The following is a 21,167-nucleotide window of genomic DNA, read 5'->3' on the forward strand; positions in this document are numbered from 1 at the left end:
CCACAATCACTTGGCAAATCATCTCTTCTGTTTAAAACTGAAATTCTCCCAGAGACTGAATTCTCCTGACTGTAGGAGACTTTGGGACATATCTTAAGTCCCTTGGTTGTTTTTTTTTTTTTTCCTCATGAGAGTCTTTTAAAATCATCTTACAAACCAACCAGCTGAACAAGTAGAGAATAAGAAATTTGAAAGCTCTTGTTTCTAGGCTGCAGCTCTGCTTAGAGGCTGGGCAGGTGCTGTCAGTTTCTTGTTCCCTTTCCCTGTGATATGAATTTAACTATTACTTTTATATTTTAGGCTCGAAGTGTGATCCAGGCTGTCTCAACAGAAGCTGCTGGGGTGCTGGGGAGGAGAACTGCCAGAAATGTGAGTCAGGAACAGGATTTCACTGGCCACTTCTCCCCTCACACTTGGCTGATGGTACTGATATTTGTTTTCCCTTTGAAGACTCCAAGCATTGTTGATTTTAAGGCCAGATGTTAGCAGTTGCATGAATGACAGTCTTGCACATCTCCCCGCGTGCGGTTAGTCCAGCATGGGCTCCTGCTGGCACTCCAGCCTGGCATGAATCAGTGCAGGCCCGCCACCCAGCCAGCAGTCATTCTCTCTGAACAGTAGGTTTGGTTTTCCTGGAAATGGAGGCTTGTCTCTGTTTCTTGCATCACGACACCTCCTGTGTCCTCTCCCTTCCTGCCCCTCTTTTGGGTACCCCCCTCCAGAGAAGCAAGAGCAGCTTCTTGAAGGGGATTTTTCTGTGGGAATCCTAGCCTAAGACCATGAATGGCCAGGAAATCTCGGGACATGCCAGCTTGATCTGTGTTTAGGGCAAATTGGATGTGCTTGTTATGCCCTTTTGAGCGCTGCTTTCTGGCAGGCATTGTGCTCTTTGTACATACTTTCTGTGACCCCAAAACTCAATTCTTGTCAGTCTCTAGCTTAACAAGTCTGAAAGTCCAGAGTCAATCTGAGTCAGTTCTCCTAAGTGATTAAAAACAAGTAGAAAAAAGAAAACATACAGTAAGAAAGATCAAGATAGTTGAGTTTAGCAGAGCACGCATGTTTGGGAACTTAAGTGTAGAAGCATTAAATTCATCCTGTTATCAGTCTTTCATCGCCATTTGCAAGTGCTCCCAGGGTCCCTGGGATGTGATCCTTCCACCTTCCTGACCCCGCAGCTCACAGTGGCCTTTGCTTCCTTTCAGTGACCAAAATCATCTGTGCCCAGCAGTGTTCCGGGCGCTGCCGCGGCCGGTCCCCCAGTGACTGCTGCCACAACCAGTGTGCCGCTGGCTGCACGGGGCCACGGGAGAGCGACTGCCTGGTAAGACACACCGCAGCATCTGCGGCCCAAAGTTCAGGGGCCTCCCTTTGACTGAAATGTGCTGACTGATGTTTGCAGCCGCCAGGTAACAAAGCATCTTTCAGTGATGGTGACCTTGGGTAAATAATGTAACCTCACCTACCGTTACGTGGTCTAAAGGGCACGATGTACGTGGCATCAACACCCGAGACCAGGGCATAGAATGAGCCAAATACTGTGTGTTATTTGTCCCTCATGTCTGTTGTGGCCAGTACCAGCGTCACCACCATTTCTTGTTCCACTCGATTCTCATTACAACCTAGAGAGCTGAGGCTGCAGGGACCCCTAAAAGGTAGTTAGGTGATTCACCCCTAAAGTGAAGTTAGGCGATCACACAGATCCTCAGGGGCAGGACAGCTGGACCCCCCTAAAGCCTCTGCTCTTTCCGCTTGGCTCAGATGCTTTCTGCTGATTCCCCACCCCATGAGGATGCTGAAGGCCTCGCTGTAGTCCCTGTGACTGCGGAAAGCTTGACCAAGTTCCAGCGTCACCATGGGCCATTGGTGCCACACGGCTGATTATGGGTACCTTCTGTGTCCCAAGACCCCAGAACAGGCAGACAGGGTCCCAAAGTCAGCACTGAGTGAGTTCCAAACTGGGAGACTCACCTTGAGTGGGGCCCGGAAGAGTCTATAGTTTTTAGGAACAGGGAAACTAATGTTCCAGAGGCTGGAGGGGCCCTGGGCTTTGGACCCTGCTGGTCTGAGGCAATTCTGCCAGGCTGCTGGAGGGAGGCAACACCAGGCTCTTGGTCAGGACCCCTCTGTGTGTGGTCTGATTCCCTCTGCACAACAGCCCCCAGTCAAAGTTCTCTGTGTTTGGTAATAAATTCAAAAATGTATCCTCAAGTGTGGTTTAGGAGGGAAATTGGATGTAAGTTAAGCGGAATAATTTCACTCTAGAGTGTGAACTCCTGCTCATTTTGAAAGTTAACAGAGATGTATTTTTCCCTCCTCATAATCTCCTCAAAACTATCACAGCTAGAACAGTGTATTTAAGAAAAACCATGCTTTGAAGAAAACAGTCTTTCTGCCCCTGTTGAGAGTGCTTTTCTAGGCGTCTGCTCTGACCAAACACCTGGACACAGAGGGCTGTGGCCCCGCTCGCCGTGGAGTCTGACAATCACACCACCCCTCCCGTGGCAGGTCTGCCGCAGGTTCCGTGATGAAGCCACCTGCAAGGACACATGTCCACCGCTCATGCTCTATGACCCTACCACCTACGAAATGAAGGTCAACCCGCTGGGGAAATACAGCTTTGGTGCCACCTGTGTCAAGAAGTGTCCCCGTGAGTGTCCCTTGTGAGCCCCTTCATTGCCAGGTACCTGTTTTCGCTCTGTCTCCTGCTGAGGTTCCCATATCCCCCACTCAGGGATCCTTGGGTCCCTGTATTCATTTCAGTATCAGGCAGGTGAGGTGATGGCTGACCCCATCACCTTGGCTGACCCCAAGTTGGTTCTTGTGTCTTGAGCCCAGCCATGGTTGCCCAGAACATTCCATGGTCTGATTGGCACAGACCCATGGCCGTTGGGCCATTTCCCTGTTTGGCTCTTGTACTCGGCAGGTGTTTATAAGGCCTAAATGAGAGAGAGGTCAGAAGACTGGCCTCCTTTAGTGGTTAAAAACCTGGGCACGTTTGTGCCGCTAGGAGCACAGAAGAGAGCTTTTTGCTTGTAAATTGGCTTTGTTTAATTGTTGGGGCTTGGGTTTTGCTTATTTTGTGCTCTACAGGAGACTCTAGTATTTAGGGAAACGGCAACATGAGTGATTTCATAGGAGAGGAAGTGATTTTCAAGAGGGAAGATTAACTAAAAAAAAAATTATTTTTAAGAACAATTATGACGGGGAGATTTACAGTACCAGACTTGTGAACATGAAATTTTAAAAGTTTGGAACGACAACAACAACAACAACAAAAAAAACTCCACAAAAAGTCATTGTTAGGTAAATGGCAAGATAAAGAAAACTTTGCCACAACTGTGACCCAGATATAATCTTTGAGAGAATTTGAAAGCTACAGGAAGCCACTCAGAGCCTCAGAGAACGTAAGCAGACAATTTACAGAAGGAAAGTGACGAACATCCAGTAAACGCCCTAAGATCCAGTGGTTCGAGGATCCACTTGGGGAAGTCAAAAGACACAGAGAGAGTTCCTGAAAAGTTTATTACTAACACAAGTTACTTCTCCCTGAGTGAGGGCCGAGGCAGAGTGTGGACCCCGTTGCCCACGGAGACCCGAGGGGATGAGGGTGGCCGAGAGAAGAGTGGCCTTTGTTTCGGGTCACTTTTTAAAATAAATACGAAGCTTTCAGCATCGTAACCAGAGAGCAGCAGCCTGATGGGGAGGCCATGAACACCTTGAACCCCATTCCTCCCTGTTTGCAGCTTTTCCTTCTTGTCCTTAAAGCAAACAGAACCAGAGGATCAGCCGCCATCCAGGGTCATTATGCCCAGAATGCCCGGTGCCACTCTTCACTGCCTTCTTCTCATTGTCCCCAGGTAACTATGTGGTGACAGACCACGGCTCGTGCGTCCGCGCCTGCAGCTCTGACAGCCAGGAGGTAGAGGAAGATGGTGTCCGCAAGTGCAAAAAGTGTGACGGGCCTTGTGCCAAAGGTGGGAAGCTGCCCAGCGTGGGCACAGGGCCCTCTCTGCTTCCAGTCACGGCTAGGCTCCCTGCCCCCAGACCCTCAGCATCATCCTCAGACCAGATCTGAGGGAGTCTCCAAGCGCAGAAGCATGTTCCTTCCTTTCTGCTGTGCTCTATCCCTGGGGTGTCTTCAGTGCCAACTTATCCCTTCCTATCCTGCATTTTATCTTTTATCTTGACATTTTTCAAACACCCAGAAACACTGCAAAATAGTGTAATGAACACCCATATGCCCTGAACTTGAGCTCATCAGTTTTCAGTAATCACCACGTTGTTCTCACTCCGTGTTTGTGTCTCTGTGTGTGTTTTCTGAGTCCTGTGATGACTACAGGTATTATGACACTTCACCCTGCATTGGCTAACACATTTTTGTACAAACGGGACATTCTCCCAAGTAACAAAAGACAATTTCACTCTTATCCCATGTTTAACATTGATTCTAGTTTTCAGTTTAATTTCAACTCCCCTGTCATCCCAGTATATCCTTTTTAGCTTCTTTTCAGTCAAGAGTCCAGGCTCTTCATTAATTCAAGATCGTATCTCAGCCCTCTTTTCTCTGATGCTGTGAAGAGTCAAGGCCAGCTGCTCTGACCGCCCCTGTCTGGCCGGGTCATATTTTCTGCAGGGCGGGACACAGATGGAGCGCTGCAGGTAGAGAGTGTCCCACCAGGGGTGCACAACTCTCATCTCATTACCTCTGTGGCTTCTCTGGCTCAGGGGTAAAGAATCTGCCTGCAATGCATGAGACCTGGATTCGATCCCTGGGTCTGCAAGATTCCTTGGAGAAGAAAGTGGTAACCCACTCCAGGATTCTTGCCTGGAGAATTCCATGGACAGGGGAGCCTGGGTTACAGTCCATGGGGTTGCAAAGAGTTGGACATGACTGAGTGACTAAACCACCTCGATGGCAGAACCGATGATTCGCCTGAAGTTGCATTTCTTGGTGGTTGTAAGAGTGACTTCCTATTTCTGTCATTTCTTCTATATTTACTAGTGGACATTCTGTTTCTAAAACAGCTTTCTTAGTACCCATGTGAGCTCACTGAACCCTTTTTTATTCAGTTTATGATAGTCCCTCCTCACCTTATTCACTCTGATGTGGCCCATGAAGCCTCCCCAGCTGGTGCCCAGGCCCTTTGGGCACAGAAAACACATCTACACTCTAAGCATCCCCTGGAGATCACTCCAGATAGCATCATGTGACTCTTCCTTATTCTGCTTAACCCTGTCCTCAGTCCCTGTCCCATGATCTATATGGTCATTCAGATTGTTTCCACTATTTTACTGCTATAAAAAAATGCCTCAGTGAACAGCTGCTCACTTGAACATCTGCTTCAGATGCCACCGTCTCTAAGAAGTTTCTGTGGTTTCAGCTGGCACTGACCACTGACCCATGTATTCTTTCAGGGGCGAACTGAGCCTCCATGCTCCATGTCATCCAGTCCCTCAGCCTCTTTAGGAGGTCTGTGCTATTACAATCCCCCTTACGGATGAGGCATTACATCACAGAGGATCTAAATGACTTGCCAAGGGACCAATGGCCAGGATTGGCAGAGATAAGCTGGGACAGCTCACAGGGCTTCAGTCTGAGGTCAGACCTATGAGCTCCCAGTGTGGCAGGCGTGTCAGTGCCCTGGGGAATGAATATCCTTTGGCTCCAGGAAATCTTCAGGCAAAGGAAACACACAAGGAAGAAAATGAGACATAGGGTAGTACCTGGAGAGGAAGTAAGTGAGTTCAACCACTGAAGACAGAGGGTTACTATCAGCATCCTCAAATGGATCAATAAAAGCAGATTATTTCTGATTTTGGTCTGTTAATTTTGTGCTCGACAAACATTTTGACTCGCCTATAATCATTATGCTATATTTTCTACCCACCCACAGTTCAAATCCTGGAGTAGTGGCCAACTGAGATCCCTTTGTGTAGGGAGATGTTAGGAAACAAAGGTGGGAACATGTGTGTTGATGGTCCGCAACTCCAGATCTGATAGATATAGAGGTGAATTACAGTTTGTCTCCATATTTAGGAATTAAGGTAACCCCACCATCACCATCACGCCTAAGCAGAGAGAGACTGAATATTCTCTCAAACATGTAGAATTCTCTTCCAAACCTGTAATTAAAAGGCAAGTTCCCCTCAGCAGGGATCTGCCTCGGGGCTTGTTTTGCTGAGGCTGCCTCACTCTGTTGTCAGCCAGAGCCTTGGAATCCTAAGCAAGCCTCGCCAACCCGTTCCCAGACCCACAGCAAGGTATATGCATTCCAGAGCAAGCCTGGAGTTCCATGGGGCTGATGGGATAGGCCCCATGGCCAGGTGGCAGCCCAAGCAGTGGGAACTCCAGAGAGAAAGGAGAAGAAGGAGATGGGGTGACAGGGCTACCATGTCCCTGGCGAGGCCTGGGGAAGGGAGGGGAGGACCTCACCCTGAACAATAAGCTCTTCCATGATTGTTCTTCAGTGTAAGATAAAGTCTGAAAGAGAGAGACCAACAACTGCACTGTGAATTCTAGAAGCAGAGCCACACAGATAAATGGGCTTCGGAGGGAGATGACGTTTAAGATGGAAATTAGGGAGTGAATGTAAATTAATAAATGAGCTTAGAGTGCAGAAAAGGGCATCTGAGATTTATGTCCCAGTAGGACAGAGATCAAAGCCTGTGGCTTAAGTAGGCCCTGTGGAAGAAAAGCAGTTTGTCTGATAAGACTTATTATAGTATTCTTTATGACGTAATATCAGTTCAGTTCATTTCAGTTCAGTCGCTCAGTCTTGTCCGACTCTCTGGGACCCCATAGACTGCAGCTCACCAGGCCTCCCCCTCCATCGCCAACTCCCGGAGCCTACTCAAACTCATGTCCATCGCATCAGTGATGCCATGCTTGTGAATGGTTTTACTGATAGGACAATATTTTACTGATAGGACAATGTTCACAGCATAATAAGTGAAAAAAAAAAAAACTGCATATGTGGTGTGACATAACCATGGAGGATAACTAGAAGGAAATTTTCTAAAATATCAAAGTTACACAATAGAATTTCTAGTCATTTTTTCCTCTTTGTTCCGTGTTTTCAAGGTTTTTTTCCATGGATGCATCTTGCTCTTTTAGTTAAAAAATTTATGCATACTGTTTCTTTCCATTAGAAATCTAAGCTGCAGCCCAGATGAGGGCAAGGGAAGGCATTGAGGGTTTAGTGGGGCACACACGTGATCCCCGTGCAGTACCAACAGCCCAGGGGGCAGCTGTAGTGTAGAAGGAGCTGGAGTCCTCCGGGGCAACTGGACTCTGGCCAGGTGGGGAAAATTGAGGAGGAGAAGGCAAGTTCAGTGAGGACAGGCAGCGTCTCCTGTACTGCAACCTCACACCCTGCTATGGCCCCTGGTCCCTGGCGAGCCTGGCAGTGTTTGCTGCGTGGATGAACGATAGCACGGCAGCGATGGTTCCCGCGGCTGCACTTCTCTTCCTGCTCCCGTCTGCCTGAGGGACCACAGCTATTACTAATTCAATACATGTGAGTGGAATAAACACCTCTCTTTACAGTTTGTAACGGAATAGGAATCGGTGAGTTTAAAGACACACTTTCCATAAATGCTACAAACATTAAACACTTCAGAAACTGCACATCCATCAGTGGAGATCTTCATATCCTGCCAGTAGCATTTAGGGGGTAAGTAAAGATCAAGTTACTGGTATACCAGAGAAAAATAGACTCTGCTCTTTTCACGGCAGGTTGTTACTGACGGCTCTGTTACTTGTTTCAGGGACTCCTTCACACGTACTGCACCTCTGGACCCGAAAGAACTGGACATTCTAAAAACTGTAAAAGAAATAACAGGTGTGTACCATTAAGTGTGTTAGTTGCTCAGTCGCGTCTGACTCTTTGTGACCCCATGGACTGTAGCCTCCAGGGTCCTCCATCCATGGGATTTTCCAGGCAAGAATACTGGAGTGGGTTGCCATTTCCTTCTCCAAATAATGTCTCATACGAAATAGAAATTTCTAAGTGGTATGTGTAGGAACTTTCCTTCTGCTTTGTAGGGTTTTTGCTGATTCAGGCCTGGCCCGAAAACAGGACTGACCTCCATGCGTTTGAGAACCTGGAAATCATACGTGGCAGAACGAAGCAACAGTAAGTGGACCCCAGCCAAAGCCTTGTAGAGTCTTTTCTCTTGAAGTAAAAGCTACTGAAGTGCTGCAGAGACACTACAGAGAGTCCCCCCACACCCTCACCTGGCTGCCCCGACGGTGACACCCTGCATCGTCAGCATGGCTGTAACTGAACTGCAGGCTTTCTCGGATCTCGCCAGTTTTCCACGAACACTTTTTGTGTTCTGGTCAGCCCACACTGCAAGGGACAGTCATGTCTCCTTGGTCCCCTGCTGTTCATGATAGTTCCTCTGTCTTCCTTTATCTTTCATGGCTTTTGAAAAGTCCTGGTCAGGCGTTTGTAGGATGGCCAGTGTTTTCTCCTGATTTGGTTGAGGTTTTGTACTTTGGGCAAGAATAGCACTAAGGCCACCAGTCCTCATCAGCACCTCATTTTCAGGGGACCTGAGAGGCACTGAGTGTGTCTTTCAGGATTTCCACTTTTCCAGCTCCAGCACACATACACACATGCACACACACACATGCACATACACATATGTGCACACACATGCGCGCACACACACATGCACACACACATGCGCACATACACACAAGCATCTTTAATTTAATAAGGGTAATAATGAATTTTATGGTGAGGCAAAGTTTGGGACTCTCATTCAACCTGCCTTGGAAAACATCTGGTTTTGAGAACTGTTTCCCATAATTGACACCTGAGAGGGCTACATAATACTGTGCAGTATTAAAGAAAATCAGAATTTAGTACATGTAAAATAAACATCCCTTTCCAAAAATCATTCCAGCTTTGCATCTCTGATGCTAAACATGCAGCTAATATCACTTCCCAGAAAGGCCCTGTGCCCTGAGTTCTCAGGAATACTTCTTTTGATCAGAGTTCATATAGAGATGAGAGACTTAGGTCAGTTTTCTTGGGTGACTAGCATGTACCTCTCAGCTTATTTTTAGGGTTTTAAACATAAAGCTGACCTTTTTATTTTTTAAATTTATAACATTTGCTGAGAAGCCCAATGATACACAGTTCCTCCTGCGGAATGTGACCCCTGCCAGACCTCCCTGCAGGGAGGACCTCAGCTTTGTCCCCACTGGCGTGGCTCCCCTGAGCATGACTAAGGGAAGGGATAACTAAAAGCAGGGGTGCAGTTGAATACACAGGAGTCAGACTGTGGGGGGACACAGAGAGGAAAGAGTGGGCAGAGAAAGAGAAACAAGGAGAAAGAGGAGTTTCCCGATTACACTTTACATTTTGTCATCTCGTGCCTTCATCATCAGCTTCTCTATTCAGTGCTGTCTCAACTGGTCTGTCTCCCACCTTGCTGTTTAGTGAGCTTCCTAACAATGCACATCTCCTTCCTATGGTTTCCCATCATTGCAAACAAGAGCCTCCTCCGTGTGGTGTCCACAGTGGTCCAGGCTCTGGCCTCTTTCTCCCTTCCCAGACCCCCGTCCCACCTTTCTGCTCCAGCAGCAGCATGTGATTCCCAGTGCCCATCACGTGCTCCTCTGCGTGGAAGACTGCCTTCCCTTTAGTCGGAATAACTTCCATCTGGTCATGTGATGAACACGTCCTGGTCCCCTTGTAGGAACCTAGTGCAGGGTTGGGTAGTGAAGAAAATATCATAGTTCCTGCTCTGGAGGTCCTGATGATCAGGCATCACCTCTTCCAGAGACCCTTCCTCGGACTTGTTTAGGTGCCCCTGCTCTTTGCCTCTGTGGTTCGCTCATCACCACTCCCATGGTACTGGGTTAAAAATGATTGTATCATCAGTAGACAAAGGGCTTTTTGAGAGCAAGAAGCACATACTTAACCTAGAATTAGAATAAAATTAGTCACATATTACCCCAAATATTTGTTCAATAAATGGTTGAATAGATGGATGGGTGGGTAGGTGGATGGATGGAAAGCTGAATCTATGATTTTTGAAGTATATTTGGATATTTGAAAAGGTAACATATTCTCAATTGCCAAGCAAAGTTAAAATGCAGTAAATAAATAATGACATTAATAAATTATTCAACCCCTAGTCTGCCACTAGAGTTAGAGATATTAAATGAACAAGGAACTAACTTTCCCCTGGAGGAACTTTAAAAACACTTGGAATTTTCCAAAGTTGCAGTACAGACCTTCCGTAACATGACTTACATGACTACAAGCTGGAAGGCAGTAGTAAATCTAAAGTGGTACAGAAAGATGTTTTTGTTGACGCTATGCTGGCATAATTTTTCACAATTTTTTTTTTTCTCTTCAATTTAGTGGCCAGTTTTCTCTTGCGGTTGTTGGCCTGGATATAACATCCTTGGGATTACGCTCCCTCAAGGAGATAAGTGATGGCGATGTGATAATTTCAGGAAATCGAAACTTGTGCTATGCAAATACGATACACTGGAAAAAGCTTTTTGGGACCTCAACTCAGAAAACCAAAATTTTAAACAACAGGAGTGATAAAGAGTGCAGTGAGTAATCACTTTGGTTGATTGTGGAGATGGTTCTAACAGCTCATTTATTTTGATTTAGAATATTGAAAGGCTACTCCCAAACATTTAAATTACTTTCTACATTCCTAAGAAGCAAATTAAGGGAAATGTGTATATTCTTTTGTGACATTCATCAGATTTTTTTCTAGATAATTCTCATCTCATAGGATAAATCTGCCTTGAAGTCTAGGCCATCAGTTATTGGTAATTTACAGAACAAAATTTAGTATTGATTATGGCATTTTAGCTGTGTGTTCCTCCCTACTCATGCCATCCCCAATGACTAAACATATTCACACACACACACCCACAGGAATGGGTGCACATTTCACACTGGCATTTCCAGATCCGAGTTCACAGCCATAGTCAGCTGTTGAAGTGGTGCCTGCACCTGTGCTGAGATCCTGGCCACCGGCAGACGCGGAGCCAAGTTCATATCCCAGCTTGAGCCCTTCCTAGCTTTGAGACATTCATCAGTTTACTTAAATCTTTGGGCTTTATCTTCCTCATCAATGAAATGGAGGCAATAATGATACTCACACCATAATGCAATTAAGAGAATTGGTGAAGTTCTGGGTGTCTTCCTGGTTCTGTGCCCCGTACATGCATGACAAGGACCCTCACGCTTTCTGCTCCTGCAGCTCTGACAAGCTCCATCTAGATATGCTTGGCACCCAGCAGGGCAAAGGGGACTTGTGGCGGGCCTCTGGAAGCCCTCGTGTCACTGCGTCTCCTGGGGGCACTGGCGTACGTTTGTGGCCAATGTTCCTTGTCTGACCATGGGACTCACCCTGTATTCTCAGAGGCCACGGGCCATATCTGTCACCCACTGTGCTCATCAGAGGGCTGCTGGGGACCTGGACCCAAATACTGCATGTCCTGCCAGAACTTCAGTCGTGGCAAGGAATGTGTGGGAAAGTGCAACATTCTAGAGGGGTAAGAGGTTTGTTTTTTTCTAATTTTTTTAAATTGCTTTGTTTTGATTTAAAAATAAGACTTAGGATTGTTTTATAGGTGTATAATCAGTCTGATTATTTTCCTTTATTTTCTTTTCCTTTTTGTTTGTTGACAATTGTTTTGTGTGTGTGTGTGTGTATGTATAGTTTTATTTAGTTAGTTAGTTGGTTTTGGTTGTGCTGGTCTCCATTGCTGCTCACAGGCTTTCTCTAGTTGCAAGAAGCAGGGGCTACTCTTCGCGGTGGCATCTGTTGTTGCAGAGCACATGCTCCAGAGCTCCGGCTCAGTCACTGTGGCACACAGGCTGAGCTGCTTCACAGCATGTGGGATCTTTCCAGACCAGGAGTCGAACTGGTGTCCCCTGTGTTGCAAGGCAGACTCTCAACCACTCGACTACCAGGGAAGCCCTGTTGACAATTGTTAATCACAAAAGGAAATGAAAAAACATTTTTCATTACTTAATCCAACCCAATTTATAGAGTCTCTTTATCTGGAAATTTATTTTTCTAAGCTGCACAAAGTTCCCAAGACAAACGGAACGGTCTTCCATGGTTCAGATGACCAAGACTGTGGCCATTAGTTGTATCCTTGAAGAACAGCATTCCTGCTGTGTCAAAACACAGCTCCAGGTTAATTTTTGTTTATGTTCAAGATACACTGAACAGCGCAAATAACTTTAAATAGAACCATGGACAAAGAAACGAACAGTTTGTATAACATTTGTTGAATTTATTGCAGTCAATAAAAAGTACAGTCTGTTGAATCTGTGGGAATTTTGATACTGAGTAAGGCTTTGGATGATCTCAAATAGTGACTAAAATAAATTAACAGGAAAACAAAATGTAAGGATAGCAACTGGAAGAGGTAATTTTTAAAAAATAAAAAGAGAAATTTTGTGATAAAGAAGAAGATAGGAGTTACAGATAGCTCTAGGAAATTTTCCTTTCTGTTTCACTATCAGGGCCTGGACTACAGCTCAGCTCAGAAATACTCAGAAGCAGGATGAATTCAATTCCACAGGACTCCTTTAGCTGATAGGCTCATTAACCTAACAGAGTAATTAGCATAATCAATAGTATTGTTTCAATAAGTAAAAAATACTGGTGCAGTCCTTACAGCTGCAAACAGATGCTGAGCTCATGTTTCCAGTGTTCAGGTCTCTTTGAAGGGGCTTCCCCAGTAGCTCAGATGGTAAAGAATTTGCCTGCAGTGTGGTAGACCCGGGTTCGATCCCTGCGTCAGGAAGATCCCCTGGAGAAGGGAATGGCTACCCATTCCAGTGTTATTGCCTGGAGAATCCCATGAACAGAGGAGCCTGGTAGGCTACAGTTCATGGGGTCGCAAAGAGTCAGACAAAACTGACTAACACTTTCAACATTTTTCTCTTTGAAGCAACAAGGTAATTAAAGTAGCCTTGCAGTGGTGCCTGGGTCTTCCTATTAGAGAATCCTGGTGTTCAGCAGCACCTTCTCTGTTTGCAAAACTGGCCCCTGTAGCGGGTGTGGTGACCCAAGAAGCAGCGCAGGGAAAAGTCATGTGGCTCGTTTGGTTGAATTGCTGCTGACTGCCTGAGAGGAACATATCTTTGGGGGTGAACACTTCTTGCTCACTGCCTAGTTAACTACCAGTAGTCTTCAGAGCTGCCCTCATCTACCATGTCTTTTCAAGCAAACATCAGCTTCTCAAGTAATTATTTATTTATTTATTAATTTCTGATTGCACTGGGTCTTCACGGTTGTGCACGGGCTTTCTCTAGTTGCAAAGAGTGGGGACTGCTTTCTAGCCGTGTTGCTCAGCTTCTCATTGCGGTGGCTTTTCTTGTCGCAGAGCATAGGCTCCGGTGCACCGACTTCAGCAGTCGCAGCATGCAGGCTCAATAGTTGTGGCTCATGGGCTTAGTTGCTCGGTGGCATGTGGAATCTTCCCAGATCAGGGATTGAACCCATGTCCCTTTCATTGGCAGGCAGATTTCTCTCCACTTTACCACCAGGGAAGTCCCAATCTATCCATTTTTGAGGAGTGGTTAAAATAGTCCAAGCAAAATATTTCATACCTGTGTTCCATTCTTACTGTTTTTAGTAATAACCATTAAGGAAACTTTATTAGCTCTCTTTCCCTTTTCCCAGGTATTGGTCTAGTTACCATTTCTTTGCAGCTTAACTTAAATATCCATGAACCTCATATAGGAGGGGGTGCCTTTTAAGGACTATTATCTTCTTTTCTCCCATGTGTTGGCTTATCTAATACTCAGAGACTGTGCCTGTAGAAAAAATGTAGAGAAGCTGTTTTGATTATAAATGAAGCTGATGCTTTGTTCTAGGAGAAGATGACTGAAGATTCAGTTGACAGAATCACTTTATTATATTAAAGTATAGTCCTAGTTTCCCAGACGTTTGACTTTTACATAAAATTGTTTTGTCTTTCTAAGAGAGCTGATTGGTGTCACCTGAACCTTCAGACAGGTGAACCCAGACAGCATTTGGAAGCAGGGTCTGTAGGGATGTGCTGACCAGTTTCCTGTCTTCCTCCTGTCAGAGAGCCCAGGGAGTTCGTGGAGAATTCCGAGTGTGTGCAGTGCCATCCAGAATGCCTGCCCCAGGCCATGAATGTGACCTGCACTGGACGCGTAAGGAGCATGTTTGATGTTACCCCCATGCATCAGCTGCAGACCCACAAGGATGACCCACCACCATCACCCTGTGGCTGCTAGACTGCCATCCAGCCCACTCCCCACACTTGAGCCCGTCCCGTCCCGTCCCGTCTCACAGCCATCAGGGGCTGTGACTGAGGGGAGGTCGGCATGTGGCCTGCCTGGCTCAAGGATTCATCTTCTCTGTCCAACCCTCAGATGCACACGGTGATGCCTGGTCTCAGACCACAGATCAGGGCACTATGAACAGGGCACACTGACCACCAGCCTTCACTGTTTCTGACATCTGCCACCATTGCTTTATCATCTTAATCAAACGTTACCACATTCTTATTTAACATTAGTTTATAGTTATTTGAAGGAGGTTTTTTAAATCACATAGAAAAATTTTCAAAATTCAGCTTCATATCTACATGTTCAGTAATATTTTAGAGGGTGTAAGTGAGAATGAAGATCCCTCTCACACCAATGTGTTCATGTTGTTAATTCTCAGTATTACTTATATGAGGTGCTCTATTTGGATTTGAGCTTCAACAGTCATATCTAAATCTACTGACGGAAAATGTTTTTCAGAAGTTCCCTGAATCAGACAGATGATGATAAGTTTTGAGGTACAAGCTGCCAAAATAGCCAGTTACAAAGTAAACCGCTGATTTTTAGGTTAGTGTTGGGTTAACTTTTCATCTGTGAAATAAAATAATTGGTGATATTGATCGACTTAGTCATCTGATTGTTCTCGCTCTGCGAACACTCAGTCTTTGAGACGTAAGGGTGCGTAGCCAACAGGCAGACCCTCCCTAGCCATCTTACTTCAGCCCTTGTGAAGTGTGCGAATGCATCCCAAGCAGCCCTAATGTATTGACAAGTTTAACAAACAGAAGCAAATCTATCACAGCACGGTTAGTTATGCAGCCACTGTGTTTACACTTGCTACCTTCTCAACACTGGGGAAACACCGGTGTGGGTTTGCTTAGCTTTGCCTTGGCAAGCACAGCTTCCCACAGAAGCCCCTCAACTTCAAGCACGATTCACAAGGAAGCCCATCTGAATGATAAGGATTTGAATACACATGTAGACCAATCAATGTTTGAACAGGGGAAAATGCCCACAAGGTATGGAGTAAAATCCAGTAAAACACACAGTTCAGTTTCTTTTATGTTTTCATATACAATACACATTTAAAGTCAGGAGGGCTTTATTCTCACCTTTTAACAGTGGTCACATCAGTCAGAGAAGAATTCGTCCACTTGAATTTCTACATTGTTTGATTTTTTTTTTTGGTGATATATATTTTAAGTAAAAAGTTACTTCATTCTGAAAGACACATACATAAATATTTGATTTATGAAATGGTTTTTCTGCCTCGGTGCAGGGACCAGGCAACTGTGTAAAGTGTGCCCACTACATTGATGGCCCTCACTGCGTCAAGACCTGCCCTGCTGGAGTCGCGGGAGAGAATGGCACCCTGATCTGGAAGTTTGCAGATGCCAGTCACGTGTGTCACCTGTGCCACCCCAACTGCACCTATGGGTGAGTCGGGGAGCTCTGGGTCTGCGAGAGGAAATGCAGACTCATAAACTGAAAACATTTTCCAAACTGTCCAGGCAGGAGAGTACAGAGGTTTGTGTTAGAGTTGGTTCCTCCCGGTGTTCTGGCCCTACTGCCACGGCAGCAGCAGAGAAACACTCGTGGGAGGTAACAGTGCTCACCAGGAGGCCTCTCAGCGTCTCCAGGCATGTATCATGCCAGGGCTCTGTTCTGCTGTGCCAACAAGTCCAAACAAGAGTAAGGAACAGGTGGGATGAAGACGGAGGTCCTACCCTATCCTCAAAGGTTTCTACACATCTTTCCAGACGACTGGGATTCCTGTGGGAATCCTTATTGTTTTACAATTAATGGAAGATAACATTGCCTAGAATGTTCCTTGAAGAAACTTTTTCTTTTACCTAGTTGATTGCTAAATTGTTAATAGGTAGGTTAAAACTGTTCTGACTACAATTAGCTGAAGCACTCTGAACATTTGTATCTTGTTTACTAAAATAATAAATTTGGCAATGAAACTAGACTACTTCTAGAAATCAGAAGGAAAAGTTGAGTTCTCATATATATTTCATATTCCCTTCTATCTCTCAGTCCTCAACCTTATTTAGAATCATTACTCTTCTCCAGAGCCATCTCTTACTAGCTCTGTGGCCTTCTGAAAGTGTATTAACCTGTCTGTGCCTCGCTTTTCTCATCTGTAAATTAGGTTCATACTACTGCATTGCTCACAGGATTTCTGTGATCTTGATTAATACACATAATGTACTTAAATGGTGCCTGGAACACATGCGTGCTCAATCAAGAATTGTACAAAAGGAGGCGTGGGGCTGCTGGTGGTGGTTATGATGTTCATAAGGAGTGGTGGTGCCAGTGTTGGTGGTTGTGATGGTGGTAATTGAGATTGTGATAAGGATTAGCGTTCTGAAGGGATGCAGAACCTTCCAATTAGACTTGAAAAGTCAAGAGTCTTGAAAATTTTCCAAATATGTCCTAATATTTTAACTGTATTTGTATGTACAAAAATGGTCATAATGACCCAGATAATCATGATGGTGTAATCACTCACCTAGAGCCAGACATCCTGGAGTGTGAAGTCAAGTGGGCCTTAGGAAGCATCACTAGGAACAAAACTAGTGGAGGTGATGGAATTTCAGCTAAGCAATTTCAGATCCTAAAAGATGATGCTGTTAAAGTGCTAGGTTCAATATGCCAGCAAATCTGGAAAACTCAGCAGTGGCCACAGGACTGGAAAAAGTCAGTGTTCCAGTTGTTTTCCCAAAGAGAAACAATGCCCAAGAATGTTCAAACCACTGCACAACTGCACACATTTCACATGTTAGCAAGGTAATGCTCAAAATCTTTCAAGCAAGGCTTCAAAAGTATGTGAACCAAGAATTCCCAGATGTACAAGCTAAAAAGCAAAGGAACCAGAGATCCAATTGCCAACATCCACTGGATCATAGAAAAAGCAAGAGAATTCCAGAAAAACATCTACTTCTGCTTCATTGACTACCCTAAAGCCTTTGACTATGTGGATCACAGCAAACTGTGGAAAATTCTGAAAGAGATGGGAACACCGGACCACCTTACCTACTTTCTGAGAAACTTGTATGCAGGTCAAGAAGCAACAATTAGAACTGGACATGGAACAATGAACTGGTTCAAAATTGGAAAAGGAGAATATCAAGGTTATATATTGTCACTCTGCTTATTTAACTTGCATGCAGACTACATCATGTGAAATGCCAGGCTGGATGAAGCTCACACTGGAATCAAGATTGCCAGGAGAAATGTCAATAACCTCAGATTTGCAGATAACACCACCCTAATGGCAGAAGGGGAAGAGGAACTAAAGAGCCTCTTGATGAAAGTGAAACAGGAGAGTGAAAAAGTTGGCTTAAAACTCAACATTCAGAAAATGAAGATTATGGCATCTGGCCCCATCATTTCATGGCAAATAGATAGGGAAAAAATGGAAAGAGTAACAAATTTTATTTTCTTGGGCTCCAAAATCACTGCAGATGGTGACTGCAGCCCTGAAATTAAAAGATGCTTGCTCCTTGGAATAAAAGCTATGACCAACCTAGACAGTGTATGAAAAAGCAGAGATCACTTTGCTGAAAGGTCTATATAGTCAAAGCTATTGTTTTTCCAGTAGTCATGTACGGATGTGAGAGTTGAACCATAAAGAAGGCTGAGTGCTGAAGAACTGATGCTTTTGAATGTGGTGTTAAAGAAGACTCTTGAAAGTCCCTTGGACAGCAAGGAGATCAAACCAGTCAATCCTAAGGGAAATTAATCCTGAACATTTATTGAAAGGACTGCTGCTGAAGCTGAACCTCCTATACTTTGGCCACCAGTTGCAAAGAGCCAACCCATTGGAAAAGATCCTGATGCTGGGGAAGATTGAGGGCAGGAGGAAAAGGGGGTGACAGAGGATGAGATGGTTGGATGGCATTCCTAACTCAAGAGATAGTGAAGGACAGAGAAGCCTGGTATGCTGCAGTCCATAGAGTTACAAAGAGTCAGAGGCAACTAAGCGACTGAACAACAGCAAATATGAAGGAGTCTGGGCCTGGAGACAAGTGATTTGGAAATGACTTGCACCCTGGTCAATTTCCATCATTTAACCTTCTTCAGTTTCAGCTGTTACAGGGGCAAATGGAAGGGCACCATCTCTCCATGACCCTGTGGTCCAGGAGTTTCAGTCCTGGGTGACTGCAGAGTTATCCCAGGAACAAGTAGGAAGTCTAGGCATCTCCTGTGTGGTTTACATAGATTGTCTTCCCCTTCTAATGTTAGTCTAGCCTACTGGTGTGTTCCAAGTGACCTGGAGTACTTTACCAAGCTTAGCATCCAAAATCCCCACTAAAACCAGTAAGTTAATTTGACTAGGGCTAACATTTTTATAATATTTTGTATTTCCAGTCAGGAAATGATAATTTCTTCATAAATTCAGATATTCCTTTTTATATTTTGGTTAAGTTTTCCAGTTTTGTTCTTTCACGTTCTATTTGTATTACATTTGCTATTGTGAAATGGTCCTTACTTAGAGTATATCTTCTAATTTATTATTCCTAATAAATAAGATAGCCTTTGATTGATTTGGTAGAGGTGTATAGTCATCTCATATTGATGGTCTTTATTGAACTTCCTTTGAAATTAATGTTTTAGTTCATGTTCTTGAAGTTTCCGGGAAAACAGTCATATTGTCTCCAGTAATGGTATCTTCATCTCTTTTCCAAAAGCTTCAAATCATATTACAAAGGCCAGAATTTCTAGAATAATGTCAGATACAATAGTAGTGGATATCCGAGTTTTATATCTGATGATTGTGGGAATGGCTATAATAAATCACCATTAAGAACATAATTTGCTGTTACTGTGAGTTACTATCTTATTCAAGAAACAGTTATCTACAGTTATTCCTACTTTTGAACTATTTTTGTGAATCCAGAATGAACTTTGAATTTTACCAGACCCCTCCTTGGCAGCAATTTTAAGATTTTTCATATTTTTCCCTTTGGGTATACCAACATGCTGTTATATTGAGTAATTTGCAAACTCTACAAAGCATGATATAAATGATAGTTTGCTAGCTTCTCACTCAATCTATATTTTTCATATTTCTCCATAATAAGGAATTTTGGAACAGATTCTCTTAAATAGAATTATATTACCCACTAAAATATATTTTTCCTATTTTTTCTGTCTTTTAGAAATACCTATATTTGTGTATGTGTCTGTGAAGATGTATCACTGATAGAAAAGCATGTAGTTTTATGCAGTCTTGTTATTACTATCTGTATCTTCATCCAAAAGCATTACTTGATAAAAAAAAATGGGTTTAATTTTTTAAATATGGAGAAATATTGATAGGATAAGGGGAAATAAGAAACCATGTCTTTTATTGTGTATCTATGGTGAATACAGCATCATCAAACAGATAGTCTGATTGATGTCTCAGAGAGAGCTCACTGCTTTTCCATTTGTATTGTTAAAGCAACACTTAGGCTGTGGAGTCACAGAGCCCAGGTTTGGGAGCATATCTGCTTCAAGAAGCCATCGTCTTTCCACAGGGCAGGTCTGGTTAACCCAGGGAATGGGTCAGGAAACGTATAGCCCATCCACTGTTGAATGGACCCGTATTTTATAATGTATCACAGAAGGGTTTCTTTGAAATTTTATGCCGAAAAACTAAATAATATAACATTCTGCCAATTTTAATTACATGTAACAAAAAATAATAAATGGGAGACAGACAAGCAGTAATTTTTCTGACTAAATTAAATGATAGCATGATGCAGCCTCTCTTGCCTGATATTCGACAATCATTTCTATAGACTTATGCAGGGCACCATCAGCTTTCCAATGGACCTCTTAATCCTCTGATACTCAGATCATCCCCTCTTACCACACCTGCCCTGTCATTGCCCTCGTCCATCATCTCTTCAAATGTAAACTGGCTGAGCTCTGACTGTGAGTATCTCTTCTCAATAACTTCTTGCTAGAAAGCCAATAGGTTTCCCAGCAGCACTTTCAGAAGCTGCATGAAACCTGCTTCTTGTCCAAAATTTGCAGTTCCAGTTTGTACCACTTTGCATAGAGTTCCCATTTTGTTACTTTCTGGAGACTGACAGGCATAATGGGAAAATATAAAAACACTAGTGAGGAGGGATATATTGAGTAGGGTTTAACTTTACCAGTGGTCATCCATTCAGTTCAGTTCAGTCGCTCAGTCGTGTCCAACTCTTTGCAACCCCATGGACTGCAGCATACCAGGCTTCCCTGTCCATCACCAACTCCTGACACTTTCTCAAACTCATATCCATTGAGTCAGTGATGCCATTGAACCATCTCATCCTCTGTCATCCCCTTCTCCTCCTGCCTTCAATCTTTCCCAGCATCAGGGCCTTTTCAAATGAGTCAGTTTTTCACATCAAATTGCCAAAGCAGCGGAGTCTCAGCTTCAGCATCAGTCCTTCAAATGAATATCCAGGACTGATTTCCTTTAGGCTGGACTGGTTGGATCTCCTTGCAGTCCAAGGGACTCTCAAGAGTCTCCTCCAACATCACAGTTCAGAAGCATCAATTCTTCGGTGCTCAGCTTTCTTCACAGTCCAACTCTCACATCCATACATGACCACTGGAAAAACCATAGCCTTGACTAGATGGACCTTTGTTGGCAACGTAATGTCTCTGCTTTTTAATATGCTATCTAGGTTGGTCACAGCTTTTCTTCCAAGGAGCAAGTGTCTTTTAATTTCATGGCTGAAGTCACCATTGCAGTGATTTTAGAGCCCAGAAAAATAAAGTCTTTCAGTGTTTCCATTGTTTCCCCATCAATCTGCCATGAAGATGCAACTAGGTGCCATGACCTTCGTTTTCTGATTGTTGAGCTTTAAGCCAACT

General features: G+C 44.2%; 1 protein-coding gene across 2 annotated transcripts in view; it reads left to right on the forward strand.

The window, feature by feature from the left end:
- The window catches only part of EGFR (epidermal growth factor receptor), a 212,568-nt gene that overhangs the window by 149,285 nt on the left and 42,116 nt on the right, over positions 1 to 21,167 (forward strand). For both annotated transcript variants that reach the window (XM_052644247.1, XM_052644256.1), the window contains exons 5-15: positions 301 to 369; positions 1,206 to 1,324; positions 2,509 to 2,650; positions 3,861 to 3,977; positions 7,550 to 7,676; positions 7,771 to 7,844; positions 8,048 to 8,138; positions 10,386 to 10,585; positions 11,410 to 11,542; positions 14,099 to 14,189; positions 15,586 to 15,743. In XM_052644247.1, coding sequence (XP_052500207.1) covers positions 301 to 369; positions 1,206 to 1,324; positions 2,509 to 2,650; positions 3,861 to 3,977; positions 7,550 to 7,676; positions 7,771 to 7,844; positions 8,048 to 8,138; positions 10,386 to 10,585; positions 11,410 to 11,542; positions 14,099 to 14,189; positions 15,586 to 15,743 — 1,321 coding nt within the window. The remainder of the gene's footprint in view (positions 1 to 300; positions 370 to 1,205; positions 1,325 to 2,508; positions 2,651 to 3,860; positions 3,978 to 7,549; positions 7,677 to 7,770; positions 7,845 to 8,047; positions 8,139 to 10,385; positions 10,586 to 11,409; positions 11,543 to 14,098; positions 14,190 to 15,585; positions 15,744 to 21,167) is intronic.

This window comes from Budorcas taxicolor, chromosome 1, assembly GCF_023091745.1.
Source record: "Budorcas taxicolor isolate Tak-1 chromosome 1, Takin1.1, whole genome shotgun sequence".
NCBI lineage: Eukaryota > Metazoa > Chordata > Mammalia > Artiodactyla > Bovidae > Budorcas > Budorcas taxicolor.